Genomic DNA, 14361 nt, shown 5'->3' on the forward strand with positions numbered 1-14361 from the left:
GTCTTTCTCAAAGCCTGTACTCCAACAACACTGCCCAAAGCAGAAGGAACAGGCTTGGTCTCCTGATGCACACAGCAAATCACTAATTCATTCTTTATCAATTTAATTAATATTTATTAAGGATCTTCTCTGTGCCAGGCATGGAGGAAAACAGTCATGACCAAAATAGATATGGTCCTTGCCTTCACACAGTATCTGGTCCTAAATTAAAAAAGGAAAAAAATAAAAGAAAAAGAAAGAAAGAAAAAGAAAAACAGGGCACTGCATCTTAGAATTCTCTTTTACCTTCCATCAAAACTAGAGGCTGGGTATAGCTCAGTGGTAGAGCACTTAGCACGCATAGGGTCCTGGGTTCAGTCCCCAGGACCTCCAAAAACCAAAAATCCAGGTTTTAAGCATAAATATGCTTCTCTTATGGGTCAGTGAAATTGGATCATTGTCCTCTACACTGCAGGCACAGATTTTACTTGTATAAATTAAGGTGATCTTGAGCAACTCAACATCATCTTTATAGCTTCAGCACAAAAGTTCTAACATCCTAGGGCCTGTGAGCATGAAAAACATTACAGAAATATATGCTGAATACAAGAAACAAAGTGCCTAAACAGTACCAAGTTACAAAGCTTTTTAAAAAGGGAAACCTAATCTCCAGGAGACGAAAATATGGTTTTAGATGTAATGTCACCAAGTGTGAATAACTTTAAAATAAACTTCAAATATTTAGTCTGAACAGGTTTTGCCAACCAGGTTCTCTGCGGCCAAGTTTTTGGATAGTTCAAAAACATCTAAAAATTATTATACTGAAGACATAATCTTTTAAAGCCAGGTCCTGAAGGGTACTGAAATCAGTATGAACAAATTCATTCCTATGTGTGTGCTCAAAAATACTCCTTCCACCAAAGCCACAGCATAAGTTTAACTCTCCCTGGGACATCTGTGAGTTAAAACAACAGATCCAGAGTGTGATGCTGCCAACTTCCGTGTCTCTAGCTGCCCTGCTGGCAGTCCAGGAAGGGTATCTCCTGTCAGTTCCTAAAAGGGAATTCAGCTGCCAAATCAGGAGGGAAAAAGGGAAGTATAGAAGGCTCTGTGAAATTGGCATTCGAGCATACTCAGTTTCAAGGCACTGAGAGTAATATTTGAAAAAGAAATCACTTAAAGGCGAATGCCAAGATTACAATGGGTTTAATTATAAGAAATCTTTCATTATCAAAATCATTCAAAATCCTGGACCTGAAACAAGTCTAGAGAAACTAGCACTGTAAACGACACCTAGTTACTACTAGAAAATCTACTGCATGTGGGACTAGAAATGACAGCCACAATGGATTAGATTCAGCGGATTTACCAAAGGCCCAATCAGGCCCCTAGGAAAGTAATACTGTGGCAACAAATGCAGAAACAGCCTCCTGTAACAGGGAAAAACAGCGACCACCGCTCTATCCTACACCACCCGTAGCCCTTACGGTCCTGAGACTTTGGGAAGAGCAGTTCCGAAAGCAGCATGGACACCGAAAGTCAAAGATTTCAGGTTCATTCCAACTCTCTTCTACTCGCTGATTTCTCAATAGATTTCCAAGAAACTCCATGCATGAGAAAACTTCTATTTGGGGAAGGGAATTTCAGGGGGAGGGGAGAGAGGGAAATAGTCCTATCCGGGAGGATACCGGCGACGATTCCACGGTCCCTTCTGGGGATCGGCCCACCTGCCCACCCCTCTCACCCTCCTCCATGCCTAAATCCAGGGCGCCCCGCTCCTCCGTGCCCCTGCGCCGGCGGAGAGCCCCTGCCGGCTCCAGGTCGTGCTTCCCAGCCTGGTGAAGGTGCCCGCGCCCCCTCCAGGGCCCCTCTGGGGATAGGCCCACCTCCATGCAGACCCCTAAGCCGGCGCGCCCCGCTGCTCCAGGCCCCTGTCCGTCCCGGGCCAGCACAGGTGTCCGCGCCCTCGCACGCGGAGTCGGGGAGGCGGCCGGGGAGCCCCGCCCACAGCCCAGACCTCGCGCCGTGTCCCGGCGGGGGCGCCGGCGCGCGGTAACCCGGAAGTGGCGGCGGCGGCGGCGGCGGCGGCGGCGGGCGTGCGGGAGCGGGGAGGCGGGGGGCTGTGCGCTCCAGCCGGCATGGCCGCCGCCGCCGGCTTTGTGTGCCGCGCGCGGGCCCTGGCCGCCCGCGCCTCGCCCGGCCCGCGGGGCCGCCGCTGACCCGCCCCGGCTCCCCGCGCCGCGCCCGCCGGGCCGGCCCCGCCTCCCGTCTCCTGCGCCTCCCCTCCCCCTCCCCCTCCTCCTGCCGCCGGGCGGGCGGGCTGCAGCCGCCCTCCGCGCTCGCTCGCCCGCCCGCTCCTCGCCGCGCGCCCGCCCGCCCTCGCTCTCGAGCCAGCCGGCCAGCCTGCCTGCCTGCCTGCCTGCCGGGCCGGCGGCAGCGGCGGGCTCGAGGCCGCCCCGATGCCCGAGCCAGGCCCCAGGATGAACGGCTTCTCGCTGGGCGAGCTGTGCTGGCTGTTCTGCTGCCCGCCCTGCCCGAGCCGCATCGCCGCTAAGCTGGCCTTCCTGCCGCCGGAGCCCACCTACACGGTGCTGGCGCCCGAGCAGCGCGGCCCCGGCGCGCCCTCCTCGGCCCCGGCCGCCGCCGCCACGGCCGCGGCCCAGCCGGCACCGCAGCAGCCCGAGGAGGGCGCGGGCGCGGGGCCCGGCGCGTGCAGCCTGCACCTGAGCGAGCGCGCCGACTGGCAGTACTCGCAGCGCGAGCTGGACGCCGTCGAGGTCTTCTTCTCGCGCACGGCCCGGGACAACCGGCTCGGCTGCATGTTCGTGCGCTGCGCGCCCTCCAGCCGCTACACGCTGCTCTTCTCTCACGGCAACGCGGTGGACCTGGGCCAGATGTGCAGCTTCTACATCGGCCTTGGCTCGCGCATCAACTGCAACATCTTCTCCTACGACTACTCGGGCTACGGCGTCAGCTCGGGCAAGCCCTCCGAGAAGAACCTCTACGCTGACATCGACGCCGCGTGGCAGGCGCTGCGCACCCGGTGAGCCCGGCGAGGGTCGCCAGGCCTGAGCCGCCGCCGCAGGGAGGCGGGCTGGGGGTCCCCTGGGAGCCTCTGAGGCGGCCTGCTGGAGAGGGGCCCCTCCTCCCGGGCTGTGGGCAAGCAGAGAGCCCCCCGGCCCCACCGTGGATTCTCTTCTTCTCTATCTCTGGCTTTCTCCCACCCCCTCCAAAAACCCCGCCAGCCCTCTGGTTCCTGGAGAGCTCAGAGTCAGAGGATTTTGCCTACTTTGGCACGCCGGGGTGCCCCCGATCCACCCGCTGGGTCTTTTGTGGTTCTGGTCACCGCAAGGGGCAGCGTGGGGGTGCTTAAGTACCGGGCAGAAACAACTTGGTTCGCGTTTAGTTTGTGTGAGCTGGCAGCCAGAGACTGGAGATCCTCAGGCTGAAGTGACCTTGGGCAAGGCACATGAGTCTCTAGACCTCTGCTTTCTTCCCTGTGAAACAAGGGGGCCAGACGAGATGACTTCCAAAAAACATTGTGGTTGTAAAGTGCTCCGCGGGGCACTGTCTGGGAGGGTCGGATGGTGTGAAGTTTGCCTCCTGGCGGGGCTGACTGAGTAGCTGGCACCGAGTGAGTAGCTGCGAGCAGGAGGTTAGCTGGTGGCTCTGGGCCTGGCACCTTCCACAGAGCCTCAGTAACAGCCCAGGATGAGTTTGAATCTTCTGTTCTAGGGTTTGCGGAAATCTGTTGACCTTGAGTTCGCATTAGCATTCAGGGGAGGACTAGAGCATATTTATTGGGGGAGGGCCTTTTGTATGCAAAGCACACGTTGGGGGCGTGGTTTCAGTGAGACCAGCAAGCAAAACTTGAGTTTTGGTCTCAAGTTAGACTAAGTCTGGTAAGTGGGGAAGTCACGTCAAGTCATGTCACGTCACATCGCCTGTTTATTCTCCAGGTTGGGTGTCTATGACTTTCCCCTGCCCACCTCATAGCAATGATAGTGAAAATACCTGAGGCCATGTCTATTATGGCATCTGATTTCTTCAGATCAGAGAGTCCCCAGAATAAGTACAGTTGGCACTGTTACGGCTACTGACACATGTAGTTTTTACCTAAAGTGTGTTTGCTTGGCTCGTGGAGACTGCCAACACTAGTGATTTTGTCTCCATTCCAGTTCATACGTGTGCTCGTAAATTACCCCATGTCTCTCTGGGAAAATGGCCTGTCCAACAGGGAAGTACTTAGGATTCAGTATATGTTGTTTGTCCATGTTCTCCTGAATTCCTGAAGGACTTCGTTTGCATCATAGCTTTTTGAAAATGGTTTAGGCTGATGTGCCTGTACCATACACAGATACATTGAGTCAGACTCTACAAGTAATTAAAAGCCACCTGTTCCAGTAAAGAGTTTCAAAAGTATGTGTGTCACACACAATAAATAGAATTTGTCTTCAGTAGAAGTATTAAAGATAAGGGTTGGCATTAGATCTTTTTAACGTGAAACATTACAATTCTACCTTGAGTACGTTTTATGGTAAAATTTCTGTAGAACACAGAAATTCTTATACGTGGGTATCTGGATTGGAAGGAAATCATTTCGGATGTAAGACTAACCCTTTGCCCTGAACATGCAGGTGTGTCTGTGTTACAGCATATGTGAGGCGTAGTTATTTCCTGGACTTATTTGTCCTATTTGATTTAATTAAGGACATTGTTTCAGGTCAGGTTGAGTTTTGAATTGTCTGAACTTTGCCCAGGATTTATTTAATTTTATGCCAGAAGTCATATCTAGATTTCTTCACCCATAAAATTGGTTAGAATTTAAAGGCTAAATGAGAATCTTAGGATTTGAAGAAACCTTATACTTCCTCTTGTCCTGTGCTTTTCAAACTTTTTTGGTTGTGAGCCCACAGTAAGAAGTGTATTTTACATCTTGATCAAGCACACATGTACACATCTGCGTCTGTATATCTGAAGCAAATGTCTCACAAAACAGTATTTTTTTTTCCTGTGGGCAATACACATGGCAGATTATGTTCTGTTCTATTTCATATTTTTTTAAAAAGAAGAAAAAGAATGCTGGTTGTGAACGACTATATTTATTTCTCAGCTCATAGACACTGCCCTTGTCCAGCCTTCTTTGGCAGAAGCCTGCGGAAGATAATTTCATAGAGAATTAGCAGTAGTTCCCTTGACTGCTCGTTTCCACTGTGCCGTGCGGTCCTGTTTCTCAAGAGGTGCATTTGTGTGTCTCGGTTATTCTGATAGCCTAGGAGTTCCTTGACTCTGAAGCTGAACGGTCCCTGAACCACCTTTCTTCAGCCTTTCCCCGCTCTCTTTTCTCTGTAGCTTTTCTGCTCTGACCTTGCCTGGAACAGGCCCTGTTCTCTGCCCATTTACAGCTCCTTTCAGGTCACTGCCACCGCCACCGTGCCTCCCACCACAGGTACCCGTCCTTCTGTGGCTGGCTCAGATCCTCTCCCCCACCCTGTCTTCCTTGGGGGCGCCTGTCTTCCTTGGGGGCTTTTTCTTTTCCCATCTCCTGGTGAACCACACTGCTCAGGACACTGATTAGAGTGCCCTCCTGTCCTAAATCATCTCTATCTCTGTCTTTAGGTCATTCCCCGAGGAGGACTATGAGGTGTGTGTGTGTCAGTGCTGTGCATCCTCAGAGTACGTGGCCCAGTGCTCGCCCTCCCTCCTCATGCTCACGTCTGGCCTTTTGTACGCGCCCCCTTTCCATGCCCGAACTCTCCGTCTTGCCTGGATCCTGATTGGATTCTGAGACCCTGGGTGTTCCTGTGCACCTGGTGCTGGGCCTGCAGTTATCACTCCGTCACCATGTCCTGTTGTGTAACTGCACTCCCACTAAGTTGAAAGGGCTCCATGTCTTCTGTATTCCCAACAGCTGGCATAGTGCCTTAAAATGATAGGCACTCATTAAATATTTGTTTAATGGGGTTGCACATATGGGTGCCCCCTAAATACATGGGATAGATTCAAATTTTCCTAGATTGGAGTCTTATAAAGAGTTATATCTAGTTTACCACTAGGGTTTGTTGTCCATGGGCACAGCTGTAGGCCAAGAGGAGGGTTGTGATGTATCGGCTCGAGGTCTGGTCTACTTTGTATCCATCACATTATGGTGTTGACAACATTGAAGTGTCTGTATTGAACGGAAGAGTGACAGTAACCCTTTGTATTTCTCTTCATGCTTTCTCCGTTTTCTGTCTGTGACAGCTCCTGTGCGTGCTCTGGTGAGCTGCCCACTCCTTGATGGAGGACTTCAAATACTGCCTAGTATTTCCATGGGTAAAAGTAGCAAATTTCCTAAGGGATGAGCAGTAGAGTGGGCAAATAGTCTAAAATAGGGTTTCAGGAGGAAGTAAATTTGAAGGCAAGAAGGTCATTACTGTTTGGACAATAGACGATTATTTGAAAAATGGTGTAGAAGAGAGGAAGGGTTTGAAAGAGTCAGGAAGTGTGTGGACTTAGCATGGAAGAAGTAAGTTGGTATCTTACTTGGTTCTGGCTGCTATTGGCAGAGTGGCTTATGAACAACAAAAACTTATTTCAACGTTCTAGAGGCTGGAAGTCTGAGATCAGGGTGCCAGCGTGGCCAGGCTCTGGTCAGAACCCTCTTTCTGGATGCAGACTGCTGACTTCTCATTGTATCCTCACATGGTGGAAGGGGCAAAGGAGCTTTCTTAGGCTGGTTTGTAAGGGTGCTGATTCCATTCATATGGGCTCCACCCTCATGACCTAGTCACCTTCCAAAAGCCACACTTCCTAATAACATTACCGTTGGGGATAGGTTTGGGGGACACACACACACACACACACACACACACACACACACACACACACTATCCAGCCTACCAGCAGTTGGTATTTGGAACAGTGAGAGAGACAATCTAAGCATGATGGAGGGCTTGAAGGCTAGCGCTTACGTTTGTGTCACTGATTAAGTTTATAAGTATGTTGTGAATCCAAGCAATTGAAAGAATGAATTGGAATCACTTTCCTTTGTGGAAAGGACACTGTAAATCAGGATGGCCTTATTAAAAGGTAGTATTATAATCTGAGCAAGGGGGTGTGATTCATCTGTGGGGGAAAGTCTGCCTGTTGGTTAAAGTGGGAGCAGATGGATTAAGTCTCCTCCACGCACATCCTTAGGGGTCCTCTTAAATATGAGCAGCTTCAGACTGTACAGAAGTGAGAACTGTGATTCAAGAGGGAGTGAGTCAAGCTGATTTGAAGGTATTAACCCAAACAAGTAAATAACGGAGGGAATGAGGTGTGGGGGAAACCCTAGAGAAACAGGGGAGTAGGGGAGTTTGTGATTCAGTGCGTTGTTAGTGTTTACCATTGCCATCTACAGAAGCTGTTTGATGCAAAGACTGTGGAGGAGAGAGGCATTTGGTAACATTGGTGGAGAAACACTGATCCAATCAGAAAAGGCAAATGCAGAGAGAAGATGATAAATAAGAACTTTGAGTGCCTAGGTACGGAAGGCAAATTACAAAAGACTTAAGGTTTCATTCACTCATTCATTCTTTCAACCAGTAAACCATTAACCATTGAACCTACGTGTATCGATACTGTGCTTGTACCAGACACTAAGGTAGGTTCCATCCAGTATCGTTAATCTCAAACTGTTTCTTTCTGTTGGGACCGAACGGACTGGATTTTAGAGGCATTTTGAATGTGTAACCGTGTGGTGCTCCTTCACGACTTCTGCATCTGTGATGCGTAGGATCCAAGACTGGAACATCCCTAAGTCATGGGAAGGCTGCAGTAGACACCCTCAGGTAGTGGGATCCTTGAGGAGCACCTTCTGCTGGTTGTGAATGTTCTTTGCAGTTAAGACTCAGGATGAATTTCTCCTGGGAGCAGCAAGACAGTTACTCCTTTCCTGGGCAAGCTGAAGTTAATGACCTAACTTCTTTGTTCTCAGTTGTCTCCGAGGGAATTCAGTGCTCAGGATTTCTACCTGAGTTCGACTGGTTCATGGTTAAGGACAAGGAGAACAGAGTGTGTTAGGAATAATGCGTTATGTGAATGCAATGATCTTTCTAGAACAGAAATAGTATATCAGCTTGCAATTCAAGGCCGTCAGTATGAGAATATCCCATTAGGAAGAATGTAACTCTTAAGAACAGACTTGTTGAAACTGACGTAGGTGAAGTGTGTTTTGGGGGTTCCCTTAGAGTCTTGTTTTTAATGTCCCCCCTCTTCCAGTGCTCTCTCCTGCCTGAGCCTGGTTCTTCAGGCTGCCCTCCCTGTGCCGGCATGCAGGGTTTCTCTCCAGCAGAACCAGATTCCGAGCTGTCAACCCCCATCCCACCAGAGCTTCCTTAGCCATTGGTTCTAGTCTGAGGAGCATCCTCTCCTCTAGTAACCCAGGTGCCAGAGACCTGACAAGCTGTTTCATGTTTCTGTGTTAACTGGCAATAACTCCTTCATGTGTCTCGTCTTCCGAGCATACTTGTTTTTATTTAGAGCAATCTTGGAGTCTCAGTCTCACCAAAAATTCAGTCTGAAAACTCTACTGGCGCAATGGCATATTAGTGGAAGGAGCATCTGCCCACACACCCCGTTTTTGTTTTTATTTTTCCTGAAGAAATCATTTCAATGACACTCTCCCGAGGTCACTTAAAGCATGTCCTTAAGGTCATCCCAAGCTTCTGCTACTGCTTGTACTACCGCCCCTCCAAATTTAGTAACTTCTCTACCCAGTATTGTTAACTCTACAGAAGACTCCAGAATGTGGCTTTAGGAATTTTACTGTTCACAGTGGTAGCAGATTTACCTTCTTGATTGGATTTTGCTTAAGCCAGTGTTGAGGCCACAAATCTATTTCACTTTAAGAAGCCTTAGGTACAAGGATCCAAAGTCTCAACACAGATACACTTAGGAGATCATTATTTGGGCATCAGAATGATGTTTTCTTTTGCAGGATTGCTTTAAATAATAGGCTTGCTGATTTGTCTAAAAGATTTAATTTGTGAAAATTAGATGAACACAAAACCTTTTGAACCTGGGGGATGAGTTCTGATGCCGGCACTCCCTCTAATCCATGACACCACGTCGCACACGGAGGTGCGCCGCGCGTCTGGGCTTCGCATTCTGTGGTTTTAAAAGCAAAGGGCCCAACTCCATGACTTCTGAGGTGCCTTCCTTATGTAAGGCTGCATTTCATGATTTTTCAGGGACACTACCTCCTGTTTTTGAATTGGCTTTTCTTGCTTATGCTGGGAAACTTGGTGGATTCAGTCTCTGCAGTGGATCTCTGCAGTGGCTGCACTGTAGCAGTCCTAGGGAGATTTTACCGCGTGTGTGTGTGTGTGTGTGTGTGTGTGTCCCTGGCGTGAGGTGTGTTTATATATGTGTGTACGCATGTGTACATTTATTCACGTGTGTGCATGTGTGCATGCAGCCAGGGCTGAGATGCACTAGCCTAGAAACATCCGGAAGCTACAGTTAAAAGATTGGCCGGATACAGTTGGTTAAGAGTTGAAGAAAACAGAAGGTTACAGAAGTGTTTTTGATACACTTACATGGATGGTTTTAGTCAATGGTCTTTGGTGGCCAGGAACCCACCAGCATAGACCAAGTGGGGGCAGTTGTTGAAAAGACACAGCTGCTCAAACCTGAGGGATCCCCAAATCTCAGGGGGCTTGAAGCTGGGAACTCTGTAAGTGGCCGAAGCCCTCGACCCTCAGGCTCTCAGCATCCCCGTCTGGGCTGGTGTCTCCCATCTCCTTCCCTCTGCGTGCCGGGTCATTGCTCTTTGAGCAACAAGCCTCTGCCCTACTCCTGGTCTCTGTGCATCAGCTCACCTGCAAATCCAGCTGTGCTTACCCCTGACCTAGCTGCCCTGGAACCGGCCTCCCGCCGGCCTCTAGATACTGGGTTCCCACTCCTGATTTCCCCTTTGTATCCCAGGAGAGCTCCGGTTGTGGCCGAGGCAGGGTTCGTGAACACAGCTTCCTCGTTAGGGGTTGGGAACCAGGTGGGAGCAGCCGAGAGGAGGGGCTGTGGCCGGGATGAGCATCGCCCCACGTGTCCATCAGTGGGCACTTATGGGTCTTGGTGCCCTGCCCGGCTTCCACTCGGAGAGGTGTGCACAGGGCAGTCTCCACTCTACCCAGCCCCTGTGAGCCACGCGGAGTGCGTCTGACGAGTGAGCATGAGCCTTGAAAATAGACCATAATTAATAGACCTTAAACCAGGTCAGTAGAGCAGTGACCAAGTCGTTGCTTTGTGACCAGCGTGTGGCTCCTTTGTGAGCCTGGAGCTGAAAGGCTGTGAGAGAATAGGGCTCTCCTCTCGTGGCCTCTCCTCTCTGTCCGCAGCGGACGCACCATCCACCCTGCGATGGGGGCTGCCATGGAAAGTGGTCTGATGTCGAAAGAATTCTGAACCGCCCATGGAGCACAGGAGAAGGGGAGGGGAAAAGAGGGGTGGGGTGGGGCCGACCCAAACTGCAGGGGCCCAGCGGACTCCTGTGTCACCAAGTTAGAAGAGATCCCCAGCTTGAAATGATTTCATGATTTATTTCTTCATTTAGATGACTTACAGCCAGAACTGATTTCTGGCTCTTATGTCAGAGCAGCTCAGGCAAGGTTGTCTCAAGGGTAACCTGGGGAGGAATGTGCCTGCCAGCCTTCGCTCTCTGGTGCTTTTAATGGTTATGGGCAGGGATTTTGGAGTCAAACAGACCTGAGTTTAGGTCTTGCCTGGGCCACTTATTAACTACCTGGCTGCAGGCAAGTTTCCTAATCATTTTGAACCTCAGTTAAAATAATAATGGTGGTGGTTATAGGGGAGCAAAATTGGCCACCCCAAAATAGGTCTCTTAGGCTTAAGGATTATTTGAGGCAGATTTTAAGAAACTGCAGACACAGGAGGAGCTTTGAAAACTGAGTAGAAGTTACCCTTTTGTAAGAGCCATTTACAGGTATGAGGGAAATTTCCATTTGTAAGGGTGTCTCCCAAGCTGGGAGAGTGGGGGGCGACCTTCTCTCTACCAGCTCTTATCAATGCAGAAGGCGACTTAACTCTGCATAACAGCCTCACCTTTGTTTACGGTGCTTTCTTTGGTAACTTCCCAGAGTTGATCCCTACCACCATCTTTTTTTTTTTTTTTTTTTTTTGCTTTAGTCTAAAGACTATGTTTAAGGTGAGGGCTTCTGCCATCTCAGAGACTCAGTTTTCCTGGTCTTTCCCGTGTAAACATGTTATTAAACTTCTGTTTGTTTTTCTCTTGTTAATATGTTTTATATAAATTTAATTATTAGACCAGCCAAAGAACCTGGAAAGGAAGAAAAGAAGACTTTCCTGCCCCTCCATGGTAGTAATGATGATAATGACAACATTAACCACCTTACGCCAGGTCCTCCAGCACGATGCTTTGCACACGGCGGAAGCACAACAAATGGGACGTTACTGTTGTTTAGGAATATTAATAAAATCGTTCGAGCTATAGTAACCAAATGCTCAGCTCATGCTGTAGACCAGACGCTTAGATCAGAAGATATTAAAGAAATTGCTTCCTTCCTCACCCCGTGGATATAAATAATGCCCAGGGCAGGCGCTCTTGGTGGGTGTGGCTACTGAAGAACAATGAAGCGGTTTTCATTTCATTTGCAGCTCGGGGGAAAGAGGCTCTTTGAATCTGCTCCTCTGGCCCGAGGGCTCTTTGGGCTTTGGGGAGTGGTCTGCATTAGTATTTTAATCCAGCAGCACTTCATCTACCCAGGTGTTTATATCCCCAAAGGAGACCTTAAAAGGAGGGGAAACCTTACCTGTAATCCAACACCTTGCAATTACTTTGCAAACCCTTCCTCTTTTGTTCCCCTACCCCCTGCCGTGCTCTTCCCAGGCCTAGCTCTCAGGAATCGAGCCTGTGTTCTGGCCGGAACCAGAGACTTCCCTGGGCATAGAGTCAGGGGTGGAGAGGACGAGGAGGTGAGACCCCCCTCCCGCCCCACTGTGGACATTCTGGTTGCTCTTTACTAATGGGATGACCTTCTGTAGATAGACTTGTCCTTTTTTCCTAAAGTTGGACAAGGGACCTGAATGCACACTTCCTCTTAAAATATGAATGCCTGCGTGATGCCTGGCACCTCCGATTCTTGTTGAGTTTTCAAGGCTCTGTGAAATGGAGCCATTGATAACTTCCACAATATTGATTTACTTCGGAGTGTTGAAGGCCCGGAGCACCATGATGAAACTGGAAACCTTTGTTTCCAGGAAGTCTAGGTCATTCACATTCATTGCTCAGACTAATAGTTAACTGTTGCTTATCTCTTACTTGCGGAGTCGCTGAGCAGAGCCCTACCTGGAGATTACTTGTTAACCGAGCACTGCGTACATTTTCAAGTGGAAAAGGAGCACAAAGAGCCTCTAGTGCTGATTATTAGTTTGTTCCTTCAGTTTACATTTTTAAACAAAGTGAAATCTGGGCATTTACGTCAGGGGGAAAACATGAAGCCAGCCCGTATTCAGAATATATCCACAACGAGTGAGCTCCCAGGCGGTAATTATAACTCTGCGAGCTAACGCCTCTGTTATTATGGTTGGTTATCAAATGAGAATTCCAACTTACCCAAAACTGTTTTCGGTGATTGTCATGGAATGACCCAAACCATGTACAGTGGTTATTATATTGACTGCAAAGGTCTATAATATCAGAGCAAGATTCTCGTATGATGGTTTAACTCGATCTGATTTATCCCTACTGTCATAAATAATGTGAGAGTGTCTCAGAATGCTGTGTTATTTAATGATTACTCTTGTCCCTATAACTTGTAACATTTCCACTTCCAGGATTTTGAATTATGAAATACTCCTTGATTTAACCTCATAACCTGTTGGATCTGCTTAATTAACAAATGTATAAAGGGCCTGCTGTGGGCCCGGCATTCTTGCAGAACAGAACGAGCAAGCAAAATCCCTGCTCTTGTGAAGCTTCCATTCACAAGTATGCAAATACCAATGAAAAAACAGTGTGTTTCTAACAATTATGTAAGTGATAATTGGTTAGAATATGATACATGTTATAGAAAAAGAGAAAAACACAGAACAGGGTAAGGCAGTGGGAGTACTGGAGAGAGGACATCTGGATTGCAATTTTAAAAAGGTGATTACAATGTGCTCTATCCAGAGAAAGACAACTGGCCCAAAGCATGAGGGGTTCGCTCGGCGGCTGTGTGCAGAAGGGTGGGGACAAAGGCGGGTGGAGTATGCTTGGTGGATTCGTGGAACATTAAGGACACAGAAGTGGCTGCAGCAGGGCCTATCATATGCAAAGGAGGGGCAGGATAGTGGGAGAGGAGGACTGGGGGCAATGGGGTGGGGGGGGTGGGATGGGGAGTTCATTTAGGGCCCTGTAGACCATTGCAAGGACTTCAGCTTTTACAGCATGAAACGGGGGGAGCCTTTGGAAAACTTTGGGTAGAGAAATGACATGATTTGATTTAGGCTTCTAAAGGATCCCTCTGGCTGTGTGTTAATGATAAGTTGGAGGGGCTGGTGTGCCAGGGGAAGAAGGAGAGAGACCAGTTAGGATTCGCCTGCACTATTTTAGGTATGAGATGATAGTGGCTCGCACCACTGTGGTGGTGGCAGCAGAGGTGGTGAGAAGCGCTCAGATACAGATGTTGTTTGTAAAGGTAGAAGCAACAAACAGTACCCAGTGGGGACGGGGACAGTCCAGGCTGATTCTACTTGGGTAACAGGAAACCTAGAGTTGCAATTAAGATAGTGGGGGAGGGGGCTGTAAGTGGCTCCGACTGGGGGAGGGGGTAGACCAGGAGTCTAGCTCTGGATTTGGTGAGTTTGAGATGCCCACCAGACTTCCAAGTGGGGATGTGGAGTCGGCAGTAGGGTGTGAGTCTGGAGTTCAGCAGTGAGACCTGGGAATTGTCCCGTCAAAGAAGGAAAGCAATTAAACAAAAAACAAACTCGGGAGAACTGGCATTTTACCTGGCGTAGCCCTGCCCCTGCCCGCACCCTTGCCAGCATCACCGGGTAACAGCCTCTTGAGTCCGTTCATCCAATTCACCAGGCCCGGGAACGAACCCCGTACGGGAGGATCCAGCGTTCCGGTGAATGACGGGTCTCCCTGGGAGAGAGCACCCTGGTGTCAGGTTGCGTGTGTTCTGCTTGCGGAGTTGTGGCTCTTTGCTCACTTTCTGCCCCGGGAGAGTGACCCTCGATCTTGCCTGTGATCCCTTCCGAGGCACCCGGGGGGGGGGGGTGGCAGCACGTGACACCGCAGCAGCCCCCCCCCCCCAACCTGCGTGCCGCCGCCTCCCGGGGGCCCGTCCTCAGCCTGCTTCTCGGCGTCTGCTTGACCGTCATCCGAAAACC

The 14361-nt window shown here is 49.6% G+C and overlaps 1 protein-coding gene across 1 annotated transcript in view; it reads left to right on the plus strand.

The window, feature by feature from the left end:
* The first annotated feature begins 2288 nt into the window (after positions 1-2288).
* The window catches only part of ABHD17C (abhydrolase domain containing 17C, depalmitoylase), a 45186-nt gene continuing 33113 nt past the window's right edge, over positions 2289-14361 (plus strand). Inside the window, exon 1 of the mRNA XM_032468844.1 lies at positions 2289-3022. Coding sequence (XP_032324735.1) covers positions 2439-3022 — 584 coding nt within the window. The 5' untranslated portion in view covers positions 2289-2438. The remainder of the gene's footprint in view (positions 3023-14361) is intronic.

The sequence above is a fragment of the Camelus ferus genome, chromosome 27, assembly GCF_009834535.1.
Source record: "Camelus ferus isolate YT-003-E chromosome 27, BCGSAC_Cfer_1.0, whole genome shotgun sequence".
NCBI lineage: Eukaryota > Metazoa > Chordata > Mammalia > Artiodactyla > Camelidae > Camelus > Camelus ferus.